Below are 16,338 nucleotides of genomic sequence, written 5' to 3' on the forward strand. Positions count from 1 at the left end.
CCATAAAAATTCTATAATATACGCGCAAAATGCGCTTGATTATTTATGCTTTCGTTATTCACCTCTCTCTCTCTCTCTCTCTCTCTCCTCCCTCTCTCTTCCTCCCTCATCTCTCTCTCTCCCCCTTATCACTCACACACTCACTCACTCACTCACTCTATCACTTCCTCTCTCTCTTTGTTTTAACGGTGTGCAGTGTCAATAAAACGATTAAATGACACGCTTAAATTCCACTCCCGACTGACTGACTGGGCATCAACAACGGTTTCGTATTATTTACATACTCCCATATATACACCACCGTATGTGCCGTACCATGTGTGTGCAACGCGAGTTTCGTGACTTTTCGATCATCCTGTACCCATATTTCACGTACGTATCTCTGCGGTGTATGCGGGAGTAAAGGCCCGCGAAGCTGTTGATTTTCCCACAGTTATCAAGACGGACAGCTTATCGGCGCCCCGAAGGCCGATCTAGTCGACTTCGCGGGGTGGATTAAATTGAAACATCAATTCCCGAGGTATGCTAACGATACGACAATATCGCAACCTGGTATAAATATTGCGTAACGTATCGCCTGCAAGGCGACCATGTTGCAGTTTCTATCATCTCCTTGCCTCGCAAGACTGCACGTTGAATTTTCCATCCTCTCTCTCTCTCTCTCTCTCTCTCTCTCTTTCTATCTATCTCCTGATCAGATACATCATGTGTTTTACTTCTTCGTTTTAATATTATACAACATCTAACTTAAGTAACATATTCTTTAAATTTATTCAAATGAAATTCCACTGGAAAAATAAATTGAGTCGGGGTACTTGAATTCGAGTGATTTTTTATTCGTTGGAGAACGAATTCTCCGCTCTGAATCATTAGGCGAATATTTCTATCCGAGATTGAAGAGTGGGTCTGACATTTTCCACCGTCATAGAAACAAATTCACTCCAATCGATTGAAACTGAAATTGAGTCAAACATTCACTCCCGTCATTTCGAAAAGTGGTATCGCTCTGAGTTAATTTTCACTCGTTTTAAATTTAAGATCTCGCCCCAAGAAGTGTAGAGAATGTAATATAGTTGATAAATATTTATTTTTTCCAAACACTAACAAAAAACATTATTAAGCTATCCACTAAGTGAAAAAGAAAAATCGTCACTAATGACAATTACGTTAGATTAAGAGCTTCGATGTAAAATATTTCGTGCAGAAATTAATTTACAAGACAGTGAAAGAATGTTACTTATAACTTGATGCAAAATAAGTCAACTTTAATATCTGATTAAATTAGATGACTCGATAACCGAAGTAAATCCGTTCGTAAATTCCTTTCTCGTTCAATTGAAGATATCGGTCAGATTTTCAAAAACAATTATACGAATTAATGACAGCCTCACTTCGCGAATTTATCGAACTCTCCATCGCTGGCAGAATAAAAAGCATTTTGTGCAATTTCTAATTTCACGCTCAAACTTTCCGAAGAATACAAAGAAGTTCAAGGGAGCGGAGTCGATCGCTCGGGGGAGAGGAGGGGGAGGGAGGTGGATTAATATATTCAAGAAGATCCGGAAGCGCTACGCGGCGGAGCCAACCGCGAAACGGCAAATAAAAGAATGCGAGCAGATTTCATCGGGGCTGCGGTGAGGCGCGGCGAACTTCCGGCGGGTAAAAAGGAAAGGCACGTGCAACGTGCCGCTCTCGCAAATATCTCTCCAAGTACTTAGTACAAAGTATCGGAGTATTTGGGGCATTTTAAGCGGCGATCGGAAAGTTCCCTGTCGACAGTATCGACGAGAACTTGCGGTCTTATTCGGCGTTCTTATCGCGTCTTAGCCGTATTACCGTAGGATATCGGGTATGATTATAATTTCTGATGATAAGTCGAAGAAGCAAAATAATGTCTAACAATGTTAATTATACTTCTAATGATCGAAACTAAACTATTACCTTACTATTACTTTATTTGCCGACGATTGTTGGAATATCGCGAGAGAAAAATGCAACTTTTAGGCAAATCTTTTATCAAATTGATTTTTTATCAAATTGAATTGGCGTACGCGTTATATATCAGATGCACAAATTAATTCGGTATCCTTGCATTTAATGTCCTATAACCCTGGTTTAAATTAAAATTTTTTTCCCGTCCTATACATGGTGATTTAAAAGCGCCAATCTTAAGCTTTAAGAAGCACTTTAATAGTTGACGACCTTGCCGATAAAACCTCATAAGAGTAGTTATCGCGATGTTTTTCGAAAATAATCATTTGAGGCACTGCATCCGTTTTATACTCCAGTTGAATAAAAATGCTGTTCAGTCTACCGAAATGATTTGTTCCGCTTTGAGTGACAGTGCTGTGACCCATAAAACTTGTAAAAAAAACCTTTTACCGGCAATAGAACTAGACAGGTGATTCTGCAGCACGATAACGCGCGGCCATATGCCACAAAAGGGACGAAGGATCTCATCTATACATTGGGTTGGGAAATTCTCCCTCATAAGGTTTTCTCGCCAGATCTAGCCCGGTCGGATTATCACCTATTTTGGTCGTTACAACGTAACCTGGCGGATACGCATTTTAAAACAGTTGACGAGGTCTGAAAAAGCATTGATGACTTTACTGAGTCAAAACCGCCAAGTTTTTCCGCAAGGGCATTCATCAGTTACCCGATAGATGGGGTAAAGTCATAGAAAATAATGGAAATTATTTCGAACATTAAATTTGTACTTGACTTTTTGTAAATAAACTTTGAATTTCATGAGAAAAGACATCGAATTAATTTGTACACCTAATACCTTGTTTCACTTAGTTACGCGAATCATGCAAAGTGAGAAACGAAAAACGGGAATCCACTATTTTTCAGATCGCGTATCCACGTTGCAAACTTCGCGTGCTCATTTCCCGAAGACTTGAACAAGTTTTGGTATTTACCTAATAGTGACGTGATAGATCCTCTCGCGGCCGTCTTCTTGCTCGACCCGTGAAAAAAGACCTTCACATAACCGTGGAATGAGTCCTGGATCCTCCTGGAAAAGCGCAAAAATTACATCCTGTTTGAGAGATCTTTCACCGTGAATTTCAAAGTATCACGAGTCGCAAGTATCTCTCGATAAAGTTTGCAAACGCTCATTTTTCCTACTACTTATAGAAAAGTAAATGAGCTGTCTATTAATTGGGACACAGGTTCCATTTAATGGAACATACAATAGGAGAACACAAATCATTCTTAATAACGATAAATATTTACGTTACAAAATTTATATAAATTATAGTCGATTAAAATATTCAAAATATTTTACATTTGAAAGTAAAATTAAAAAAAAACGTATGTTATTTATGACTTGTGATTCAATATTAGCTCGTCGTCTGAAATTCTTTATTCAAGATTTAAATATATAATTCTCAAATGTTTTATAGCAATTTTATAACAGCAATAAAAATTAATGGGGAAGGAAAGATTAATATCGATGTTAATATTACAAAAGGTTTAAAAAATTAATATCAATAACGTTCAGTATGTTAAATAAAATTACATTAGGTCTTCTCTTTGGGGTAAAGCAATAAATAAATCATTATATTTCCAACAAAGAATCAAATCAAAGGATTATTTGAATTAACTATTAGTTTGGAGGAATTGAGAGTTAATAAAATTATTAATAATGGAATACAGGATCGATTTGAAAATGAAAGAAAGATTTTCCGCGTACGTTTGAGAAGTATAACGGACTAGTACGACGAGTGCACCGTCAAACATATTTATCCTCCCATATAAAATAATTTATTCGCATCAACAATCGCGTCGGCTCTTATAAATCGAATCTATGTTTAGAACTTACAATTAGAATCTATGTTTCAACAAGAGGCTGCGAAAAGCTGCAAGATGCAGAGTTCTATTTAATAAAAGAAAAATCACAATTATTTTTTATTGATCTAATAAAAAGATTATCGTGAAGTGTCACTTTACGACTAGCTATCTGGCGTGATACCCGCGATAAATATTGCTGCAGGGTCTGCAAACGATCGAGAGCAAAATGGAGATGAACGGGAAGGGAGGTATTTATCGTCTACGAGGATGACGCATACAGTCAGTCAATAAAGCTTATTCGGACCGGAAACAACGCGCTGCGCCTTAACAAGGGGGTCTTGTCAATCTCGAAATTTGATGCATTATTAACCACCGCTCGAAGCGTCCTTTTATAATTGAAACCCGACAAACGAGTGCGCTGTACGGCCGCAACACGTGCTGCGCTTTTAAAAGTCTGCTCACCCACCCACCTATCCCGCCGCCGCAGCACGATGCATCCCCCAGCACCACCACTCCGGATGCACCCCCGGTTGTGAGGGCGCGCGCGCGCGCAGATACGGCGGAGGTCGGCGGGCAATTTAATTAAGCGCCATTCCGCAAAAACAGTTTCAATTTACTGTTTGAAATTTTCGGGACGAGAAACGGAACGTCGATTCGATCCCGCAACGAGAGAACGCCATTCTCCCTCTTGTCGGCCAATTAGAGCCGGCGATGCGATATGATAATTTAGTGAATGGAATTGGCTGGCGGGTAAAGGGGAGAAAGAAGAGGAAGAGGAGGAGGAGCAGGAGGATGAAGAAGAGGGGGAAGAGGAGGAGAAGGAGGAGGACAGCCGATAATCAAATTAATGCTGTTTGAGTTTTAAATATGCATCGGCACCGTTTCACGCGGAATACGAAATGTCTATGCGAGGCTGTTGTGCGTAGCTAGCAGAAATGAAACATTTCACGGGACGATGAAGGATTTGTTTGGTACAACAAATACAACTGAAAAGTATACTAACTCAACAAACAGTAGCAAAAGTATCAGTTTTCTACGTTACAGTAATGTCCTAATAAGTGACAGTGTCCCAATTTGCGACAATCGCATCTGTTCTTTTTAACAAGTGAAGTAATACATAGCTCCATATTTATCCAAAGAAATTTGATTTTACTCTAAATTTTATATATTAGTAACCAATTTCGAATATAATAAAAGAGTCATAACGAATACTGGAATATCATAATCATTAGATGCTTGTATAAATTTGTGTAGTGTAAAGCCATTTTTATTTATTAATAATAATAAGATGACACATAATATTTTAATCGAAATATTGATCGTTGCTGTTAATAACCTGTTGCCACCTTTCAAACAGTAGTTATTTCGCCTATAAAATGACTCATCTTTTGAGATAATCTAATTGTCGGTCCATTTTCGCATTTCCTCGGCATTTTATCAAAAATTCTGTCTTGGATAATAATTATCGTCTAACGTATAATAAAAAAAACTATTGTGTATGCGCGTCTATGAAGACAACAAAAGACAGGTTATTCGTTATAGTTGTGACATAATCCGAGTAACGATAAGCAATTATAATCATGTTATTTGCGTTGCTTTCTAAATTTCCCATACTTCCTTGAAATTGTCTCGACGTTAAAAACATATTCTAGCCAAGCGAGACTTTATTTTTTCGCTTCATGAATGTTTATATATTCGCGAGGAAAGTTATCTGCGTGTGATAAAGTTTGATATTACAGCACGGCAAATTTGTTGACGCAGCACAGACGACTCTCTACTAAAATCGATAAAAAATATACCTTAGAATATTCAACGAGATTTTGGTTTGTCGAGATAATTAATCCTCTTGTCGTATCCAGGAAAATTGAGTATATTAACGAATTTCGTTGTTGATAATTAGTTGCTCCAGCAATGGAAGTTAGTTAAAGCAATATTGTTCATAGTGATAGGAATCAATTCCTATTGAAAATTACTCCGCACGTCTATCTTAAATAAAGCTAAATTGGATCATTTCTCTACAATACGAACGAAAATCTTATGACATGCTTTTTCTGGTAAAATATAAATGAATTTATTTCGCAAACCGAATTACGCGACAATGCGAAGTGATTTCCTGCAATAATCGAGATATTACCTACAAAAACTAGCTTTACTCTGCAAACAGTTTGACACGATCGATCTTAATTTTTATCAGGTGTAATCATTAATCTTATATAGTTTCGAAGATTAGTTGCTGCGACATAAAAAAAGTAACTATCCGTATGGCACGGCTATAGATTTGCTAAGGTAACAATTCTAACAGCAAATCCTTTTCTCCCTTGATATCATCGCCACGAAAGACAGAGGATCCTCCCGGAGAGACGGGAAGATTAATTGTCTGCGCGATTTTCGCGAGAGGTCGCGCCAAAAAGTTAATAAGATTTCCCAGCGAAATTAATTAACGCATCTTCCGGCTGGGACCCGCTCCCGTACGGAAACTTTCAGATCGGGATGCGTGTGTATGTACACATTTTGCGCGGATATTTTGCGGAAATATTGCGAAAACGTCAGCGCGTACAACACTGATGACAACAGAACGGCGCTCGGTCCGAATAAAAGCAAAATAGATTGCTCCTACCGCCGTATTGTGTGCGTTTGTGTATACGTGTGTGTGTGTGTGTGTGTGTGTGTGTGTGTGTGTGTGTGTGTGTGTGTGTGTGTGTGTGTGTGTGTGTGTGCGTGCGTGCGGGAAATAAAAAAGAAACGGAGGTAAAAAAACACGCGCGGAGGAAAAAGAATAACGCGTTTTGCGATGTATTAATGAAACGCGAAATAAATCAAAATAATTCGGCTCGCGCGCGCACGCGCGTCCCGTTTTTGGAAATAATACCGCCGGCGTGCTGACAAAACGGCGCACGCTCGACGATGCGTGGAAGAGGTCTATTATGCCCACAAAAATGGAAATAAAGTGCCAATCAGATTTATTACGAGATAAATCGAAACAATTTGCACATTGCACGTTGACCCGTAAACACATCATCGCCGGTTTATTCAGATGGTAAAAGAGTTCCGCAACGCTGTCGTGCAAAAACAACGCTGATAAAATAGACATAAAATGCGAAATGTATTTTCGCGGGCGGCGCGGACGTGCGCGAAATCGCAAATGCGCTTTCTACGTGTATAAGATCTTTCTCTCTCTCTCTCACACACACACACACACACGCGCGCGCGCGCGGGCACTCATTCACTAATTCATTCAACTCTGTCATTGAACGAAATTTCGGCTATATAGTTTTGATAATTGAAAATTGATAATTTTTTTTTCAATCGGTTTACAGTTTCTTTTATGATATAGGCAGTATTTCTCTCTCTCTCTCTCTCTCTCTCTCTCTCTCTCTCTCTCTCTCTTTAAGATGAGCGAGAAATTCTCTACCTTAATATCGAAATATGCGAGAATATGCATTTTTTTCAATATTCACAATTAGCAATTCAGAAGCATCGCCATCGGGGAAAAAGTTAATATTATTAACGCGCTGATTAAACGTGTATTACAATAGTTGGCAATAACTCGTAATACCCTTATGAATTATTATTTATCACGCGCACATTTGCGCATTTCGTGACGTGTCGCCATTATAAAGTCAAAATAAGCTAAAACGCTCGATTATTCATGCGTCCGATTATCGGGAATCCGCGCCAAGTAAATTTATAATTAATCGCGCTTGAAATTCTGAAATTAAGAAAAATGTTGGAAAATTATATTAAACGCGCCCCCGCCGCGCCCCTCGCCCCGATACATTTTACATCGTGTCCGTGAATGCAAACTAAAATGCGGAAATTAAATATGCGGCGGCTCGCTCATTAAATTCCAACGATAATCCCGCGTCCAAATAATCCAGCGGGAAATTATCATAAGAGAGAGAAAGAGAGAGAGAGAGAGAGAGAAAAATACGCGCGTCGCACGCTTTACCTTCGTGCCCATCATAGTGTAGGTCTTGCCGGACGCGCTCTGCCCGTAAGCCACCAGACAGGAGTTGTATCCGGCGAACATCGCATCGAGGATGGACTGGCCGAGGCTCTGGTAGATCGTCGCCTGCGTCGCGTAATTCTTCGCTTCGGGATCGGACGAGTCGAAGCAGTAGTCGAAACCATACCTCCGCGTCCTTTCGCGGCTATCACCGGCCTTGCTCGACGACACTTTTAGATTCGTCAAGGAGATCTCGTTCGGCTCCGCGCGGACCACCACCTGCGACCCGGTCAGCTTCGATTCCCTGCGCGATGAAAAAATGAACGTCACTGGTACACCATTTAGCCGAAACTCGTCAATGAGGTTCGACGGGTGACACTGACTGGAATGCCACTTAATGCTTCAGGATTACATGAACGAGCGTTTTTATCACGCGGATATTCAAAGTAAAAATTTACGTGACAATTTTCCGTGACGCATCGTAGAATGAGTTGTATTATTAAAATGTAAATGTAATAATAATGTTGTACAGGACGATTCGAAAATGCTCAGGCTAGTAGTACTCCTTAAACTCGATAAAAAAGAAGCACGATTGGTCAATAGCAGCCTTCCCGAGGCGAAACCGCAAGTTTCTGTTTTATTAATGCGGGTCACGCTGTGTGCGTGAAATCGACCACGGATTATTTTATAATATTGCTTAATTCACCAGAGAGACTTAAATAACGAAACGAGAAAATAACCTCCGTAATTTCTGATAATCCCTCCGTTTTCGTGCTGTGGAACGGCCAGCATGCGCAAGTAAGTAACTTACACTATCGAGATGAAAAAATGTTGTTTATTCTGGAAGGATTTTTCATTTTCACGGCGTTGCGGCTGACTAAATATTTTCTCTTCTTTATTTTTGATGATTTAATGTGAGAAATAATTTTTTATCAAAAGCTCAGTAACTCTCCGTTCTCACAGGTATATGAATGCCGCTTTTGTAGATTTAGACTTTTGTAGATTTTTTCACCACTCTTTTTAGCACTCGAGAAGACACGAAAATATAATCTATACTATTTGATCTAATATAAAGCAATCAAAGAGGACCTGCGGTTCTCTTTAAAATTAATTTCTAGGTGCTACAGACTTTCACTTATAACGAATAAAAATAAAACTTTCTTGTCAATTGCTACAAGAATCACATCGCACATCCAAACTTCATCACGTGCCGTACGAATTATTTCGTCACAGAGGATCCGCGGAATCGGTCGATTTAACGAAAAAAGGAGGAGTAACGAGTCCAACACTATCGAAATATTTGCAAAGGGGGTGCGGGGGAAGGAGGGAGGGGGGGGACCGGCTGGGTCAATGAACTCCCGCGAGAGATACTGCGGACACAGCCAGCTTCGCTAACATTTTCGAAGCCGGCATCGTTTCACCACTTTCCTCGTTGCGGCACGTGTTACCGTTCTTTTTTTTTTATTCTATTCTCGCTTTTTTACCAAGCACATTTTTTCATGCTTCGTGGATTGGAATCGATTCATCGAAAAGCGGTGCATACACCGTGCGTTCACACGGGGGTGTGCGCCCCCCCCCCCCCCCCCCNNCCCCCCCCCGTATTATTTAATCGAGGACTTTGCCCGATTTTCTCAAAGCGTTTCGCGCGACCACACAATCACACTGTTTCCCCGGCTGCTTCATATAAAAAAATTATCTCTTCAGGTCTTAATATTTTGTTAATTTTAGACTCTCAGTACAACGTACCGTCCGCTTTAAGTGTGTTTTTATTTCACGTGCATCAGATATATTTTCCGCGGAAGACTCGTATTTATCGTGAGAACGTAAGCTAACGTGTTCCGGTTCGAATTGACAGTTCCGAAACATTTGTGACGTCTTCTCTCTCTCTCTCACTCTCTCTCTCTCTCTCTCTCTCTCCCTCTCTCTCTCTCTCTCTCCCTCTCTCTCTCCGTTCCACTGTTATTAAAAATACATGTTCCGAATCCGTAAGAGACTTCACATAAATAATACGGGATTAAAATTGAGATAAAATCAAAAGAATTCAAGATGAAATATCATAGAAATTCGAAAATACAAAAAACTGGAAACCCACCGGAAATCCAAGTGTCCCGGTTGGATCAGGACTCCTGAAAGTGTCATCAATAGATTCTACAACTATTGAAACATTAAGTAAAATTAAAACTCAATTTATTTAGCTTAATTCGACAACTTAGAAAAATAAAATCAAAACGTTGCTATTCAGCCGAAAAACGGAAACCGCTTCAAACTGCCTTATCTCTAAATTATCTCTCCTCTGTCTCTTGTCACGTTGACTTTCCAAATATGTTCATACGTTTCTAAAATTACTTTTCACAAAATGTACAAATCGTATGTCCTTTGTAAATAAATTCTTTGGTTATATAATAAGAAGAAAGCGTAATTCCGGGTGCCTTCCAGTGTCCTCGAAGACGAATCGCATGCAACAAGTTTCGGGGAAAGAGGGGGGGGAGGGCGAACCGCGCCGAGCCGCGCGGTTTACATCGCGAATTACGGACGCGCGGTTTCGCGTTTTCGGGTCAGCCCGATGTCGTGTGGCGTTGCATTTTGCGTGCCGCGACAGACGGCAAGCGTGATTACGCGCGCGCGATATCCTCGCGAGGAGAACATGCCAGAGTGCCGGAGGAACAATGCAGTGGTACTTTAATCCCGACTTTCGCGTGATCTTATCGGGCCTGTTAGACTCGCCCAGTCCTAATAATCGGACGCTACGGTTCCGTGCCTCACGATTCGGTCGCAAGCGTTAAAATCTGAGATGTCCATTGTTAATATGTCGCGTTAATACGAAACGATAGAGCCACTGAGCCGCGACATTCTTCTCCCATTCTTTTGCGAAAGGATGTCCGAAAGAGATATAAACATCAAAATGCAGATCTTGGGATAAAACAGAGAAAGAACACGATAATAAACGAGAAAATTGTATAACAAATTCTACCGCTGATTTCTTTTAACTTTACGTCACATTTAATTATATTTACAGTTGTACGATGTGGTGACAATAAAATAAAAATCAAGCAACTTAATTACTTAACGTCAACGAATGTACATTCGGAATCATTTTACTTGCAACACATAAGCAAGAAAACAAACGAATAGAATAATCGTTGAAATTAGAACTGAAAGGAATGAAATGTTCAATTGAATTAGGTATGAAATTAAATTAGAATTAAATTAAATTGAAGTGAAGCGAGTTAATTTTATGAACTTTATAATAATATAATTTATGGTTTAATTAACGTTTTAAAGTTCGTATAATATATTGTGGAACCTACGGCGTCGTGATTGAAGATGCTGCAGCTTGTTCGTCTACGCTCTGTTTATTTATCTTTGCGCTTTAATCGCTTGAGAAAGGGCTCTGCTAGAAACAGATCGCTTCCAACGGGGTCGTTGACAAGCTAAATGGTGTAATAGACTTGGGGAGTATTATTTTTACTGAACCTCGATTTAGATAATCTTCCTCTCTGCAGACAACTCTACCTTCCTCTCTCGTAAATCCGATACTTTCATCGATCCATTTAAATTTATCAGAACGAAGACAATTTAATTTCATAAATTTCTGCGTTATCAGATCCCGGAATATTTCGATCTTTGAATTTCCAATAATACGATGTTAGAAGATAATTAGTTAGATGATAATACGTAGTTAAAAGAATTTAATAATAAGTACACGCGACACATACATATTTTTCCAAAACACTTATACATATAAATATTTACTTTCAAGAATTACATAAGACTTTCGATCTTAGAAAATTTCCTTAGAAAATAGAATAACTGTGTAATGTCAGTAAAAATCGACTTTAGAAGGGAACAATAATGCAAAACAAACGCAAAGAAAATATTTGCTGTTGTAAGACTTCATATATTAACTTAGCAAATTTTATCAAATTTATGATTATACTTGATAAAATTTTAATTTATAGCGCAATAGATTTATCGTGGTATGTAGTAAAAACAAATTTGATCGAAACCTATGAAAAATATGGTATAAGATTTTCAACATATTTGAAAGCATAACTATATCTTTTTACTGCTGACAAAAATTTGATGCCTTAATAGATCAATATGGGGAATTATTTCTATAATTTCTATTTTATAATTAGTTGCTCCGGCAACAGAATTTTGTCCTACACTAATTGCTCCCAAACATAATTTCTTTTGTTATATTATTAATCCTACTCAGTAACGAGCATTCAGTTTGCTCAATAAACTATAAATTAGACGAACTAACCGATCCGCATTTTGTATTACTTTTTGTACACTCGATGAATTTGCATATTTTCTTGAGAATCTCTGCGCCGCTGCGTTTCGCATCGGGCGCTTTTTCGCATGTGACACGGCATACCCTCAATTCTCGGCGCGATAGCACGAAAATAACAATGCCGGCGTGTTAAGACAGTATACGCGTACCTGTCAGGCCGCCGCGGCGACTATAAACGGAACGGATGTGCAGCGACTGTCAACGTAAGGTCGTCTTCATACCAAAACCATGGACCCGCTCCTGGCCTCACCCATACGGCAACCCCACGCTAAGTCAATGGGAGTATTTTCGGAGTACAGACCCACTCGAGCTTCTCTTCCCCCGAAAGCACTAAGCGGCCTACTATGCGCGCAATCGGGAACGGCAAGTAACGAAGTTCGTGCACTGAGAAATGCATTCCTTTAAATTTAATAAATTTTACTGCATCGAAACAAATTTCATCATCATTGACATGCTCCAAAGAAACAAATGTTTCGATTAACAAATACGACTGTCAGATTTTTCAACGAATACGTATCTTTATCTTAAATAAAAAATTTGTCCGAAACGAAAGACAATTTTCTTATAAAGAAATTATTTGCATCATTTTCCATATTTATTGTAACCAAGTAATATTTTATTTGGTTAAAAGATATTATTTCAAATAATAGCGTTCTTTTTGTTAAATAACAGAATTTTTTTTAATGAGACAGTAAAATTTTTACTCAAACAAATAATATTTCGTATATGTTGCTTCTATGAAACATATTTTAATCAAATAAATAGAAATACTAAATCTAAAGAAACTTTTTTCTCTGTGTGGCTCGCGAAAAAAATCGAAACAGTCGGTTGGCCGATGCGAATAAAAATCGTGCAATTCGCAAAATCTATATTAAATATATCTCTATGTTTAACTTTTTCGATAAGAAACTTGAGAGGAAATTCGAGGCTCCTGTTCCGTCGCTGCAACTAACGACGTCAGTGAGTAAGAAAACGCATGTCAAGAATTTTTACATTATACATATTGTGTTATAAATAAAAATATATATTCACAAAATGGCATTTGTGATTGATTCAGCACACTTGTAAAATTGTCCGAACATTTTTCTTTTATTCGAACAAGCAATAAATAGTCGTAAAATTAACATTGGCAAAACGGTCTATAGAAATTTTTACTTACTTTCTTACTTTAACATGGAAAATATGTTAAAAAGTACACAAATATACATATTAAATTAACATAATCACCTTGTTAAAGTAACACAAAAAATTTGGGTGGGTTATTTGTGATACAAAACTTTTAAAACTAAGAAATTAAAGAATCTAAAAGTATTTTCGGATCAGAAACTTTCAAAGAATTTTGCAAACCAAAGAATTCTAAAAATCACAAACGTAAGTACCGAAGATTTACCATATGTAATGCCAGGCGACGTGCATACAGTGTTAACAAGCTACGCGCACTTACACAAGTAAAGCTCGAAAGAAATTTGAGCAATGCTCGCATGGTCGCGCATAATTGACTTCGCCGTGCAAAATCATTCATTTCCTGCCGTAAACGAATTTCGCGAGACCTCATTCTGTGCCTTTAAATACCCGCGGCTTGAGTCTAAATACCGGCTCTACTTGATTCGCACAATTGCGTGCAGGGGCGTCCCTAAAACAACCAAAGTCGCCTTTTCGGACAACTAAATCTTATCCGAGATAGTCTCTTTCTTCTAAGTGCATAATATTATTTAATATTAAGTAATATTCTGGCTATATTCTTAGAACATTAGACGTAATATTCTAATAATATTCTAGTAATATTATTTAGTGTTATTGTAATATTATGTATTTTTTAAATATTCAATTCTGTGTATATATATAATATATATAATTGTAGTTTCTTATTTCCAATATATATTGCAATACCAATTGTTTTATCATATAAATAAAGTCAAAAGAATTTTGTGTAAAAATACGTTTTATATTAAAAACAAATTATACATATATATGTGTATATAATATTATATATACACATATATATGTATAATTTGTTATAAATATGTATATGTATATTTTATTTATATGTATTTTTTATATGTATTATTTTATATTATTACTTTTTTAAATATTTTAAGAACATTTTTATATGCCAAGAATATTATCTGAAACTGACATATAATATCAATAGAATATTCCTATTATATTAAAAACTATTACATAACATTCTTAGAATATTGTAAGAATATTATTTTAATATTGAATAATATTCATATAATATTCTTGGAATATTACACGCTTATAGGGTTTCTCCTTCTCTCTCTCTCTCTGTCTCCCTCTCTCCCTCTCCCTCCCTCCCCCTCTCTTATTTATTCTTTATTAAACTTGCATTCTTTGAAGAAACAGTCCAATTTGTCGCAAGTATGAGAGCGATATTTCACTAAAATGTTCAAAAGGCTGAGCGAGCTCTCGACGGTTGCGCGAGGCCGCGGTGATCCATAATTAAGCTCCCTTAAATTATTCGACTGTGGCGCAGCGCGACCGGGTGCACTGGCGCAATGAATCACACTTTAATTACGATTTGTACCGTGAATAAGCGCGCAATAACTCGCTACAGAAACCTTCCCAGAAAGTCCTCAAGTTCTCGACGCTCAATTGCTTTCGTCTGCGCTTCCGGTGGCTCCGGCCGCCTCCTGTCGCTCGCGGACGAGCGGTCGTCTTTTTGCCGCCACCCCAGTAGTCTAAGTATAGAAACGAGTTCATAAGTGTTTGCATGGAGCGGTTGCTTGCGCGCGGGCGTAAATTGGGAATTTTAAGGTGTAAAAAAATTTTACGCGGAGAAAAAAGAATCGAAAATCAGAAGCTTCACAGGATTGAGGAATATGAGAATTTCGGAGATTCGGGAATGGAAAAATATAAAAATTCCAGAGCACGAATAGTTAATAATAATAATTCTTATTTCCTTCTAGTTCTTCATTCCTGATATCATAAGGTGTAAAGGAAATTATAGCAATTAGGCAGCAAGATATCTAAATATCAAGAAAAAGTTACGCAACTTGAAATATTAAAGAACATAAAGATCAGCAAATGTAAGTTTTCAGCTCAAATTGTGAAGTTGAAGCTCGATCGGGCAAAATCTAGCAGCGCTGAGCTGTGAATGTGCAACGAAACCTCCAAATGAAAAATTTCAATCATCCAAAGACACAAACTTCCCATTCGTAAGAAGCACGAAGGATCATATATATATGATCCTTCGACACATCCTCCGAGCACGTGTAAGCGTACGAATCGTAAAGGTAACAAAAACGTATTTTGCAAAACACAGTCAAGTCGTAAACCTTGACCTCAGTCGGCTCCGAAATTAGGCAACTTAGGTTAGGAGAAAATCTCGCTGCCATTTCGGCACCCCTGTTATTTGAACGGTTTAACTCCTTCGTCACTGTATAATAATTTTCGTTGCAATAATTCGCGCTGGTACCGGTGCGTGAAAATAACGTGCGATTATCGCTAGGTTAATCATCGTCCTCGTCAAGATATTACGTACTATATACCACCGTGTTATGTACTAGTCGAGAAAGGTACAGCGAAGGAAGCCATAAACCTTGACCCACATCGGTGGGTACGTTGAAATTCGCAAGCGAAAGCGAAAAAGACAGAGATAGACGCGATTTTTCTGACGTCCAATTAAATCCTCCCAAAAACTTGTAACTTGAAATATAAACTCGTATATCTTCCGTCTTCGTACACAGAGAAAAAAGTTTCTTTAGATTTAATATTTCTATTTATTTGACTAAAATTTGTTTCACAGAAAAAACATATACGAAATGTTATTTGTTTAAGTAAAAATTTTATTATTTCATACGAGAAAACTCGATTATTTAACTAAGAAAGAACGCTAATTATTTGAAATAATATCTTTTAATCGGATAAAATATCATTTGGTCATCAGTAAATATGTAAAATGAAACAAATAATTTCTTTATAAGAAAATTGTCTTTTGTCTCGAACAAATTTTTTATTTAAGATAAAGATGTATATTCTTTGAAAAGTCTAACAATCGTACTTATTAATCGAAACATTAATTTCTTTGGAGCATGCCAATGATGAAATTTGCTTGGATGTAATAAAATTTATTAAATTTAAAGAAATCTTTTTCTCGGTGCACATTTGCAATAAAGTGTGGTTATCATATATTTTGGCATTGTTAAAATGTCAAATTGCGACACAGAGGAATTCAAATTAATTTAAACTATCGTCTGAAATTAATTTAATAAACCAAAATTAATTGAACCTACGAGCTATAACTATTAATTATAACTTATTATAATTATAATAT

At 37.6% G+C, this 16,338-nt stretch overlaps 1 protein-coding gene across 1 annotated transcript in view; it reads right to left on the reverse strand.

The window, feature by feature from the left end:
• The window catches only part of LOC106744661 (kinesin-like protein KIF16B), a 50,517-nt gene that overhangs the window by 32,266 nt on the left and 1,913 nt on the right, over positions 1-16,338 (reverse strand). Inside the window, exons 2-3 of the mRNA XM_014619593.1 lie at positions 7,748-8,048; positions 2,925-3,019 (exon numbers count right to left, since the gene is read on the reverse strand). Coding sequence (XP_014475079.1) covers positions 2,925-3,019; positions 7,748-8,048 — 396 coding nt within the window. The remainder of the gene's footprint in view (positions 1-2,924; positions 3,020-7,747; positions 8,049-16,338) is intronic.

The sequence above is a fragment of the Dinoponera quadriceps genome, unplaced genomic scaffold, assembly GCF_001313825.1.
Source record: "Dinoponera quadriceps isolate SergipeBrazil2010 unplaced genomic scaffold, ASM131382v1 scaffold1352, whole genome shotgun sequence".
NCBI classification, from domain to species: Eukaryota; Metazoa; Arthropoda; class Insecta; order Hymenoptera; family Formicidae; genus Dinoponera; species Dinoponera quadriceps.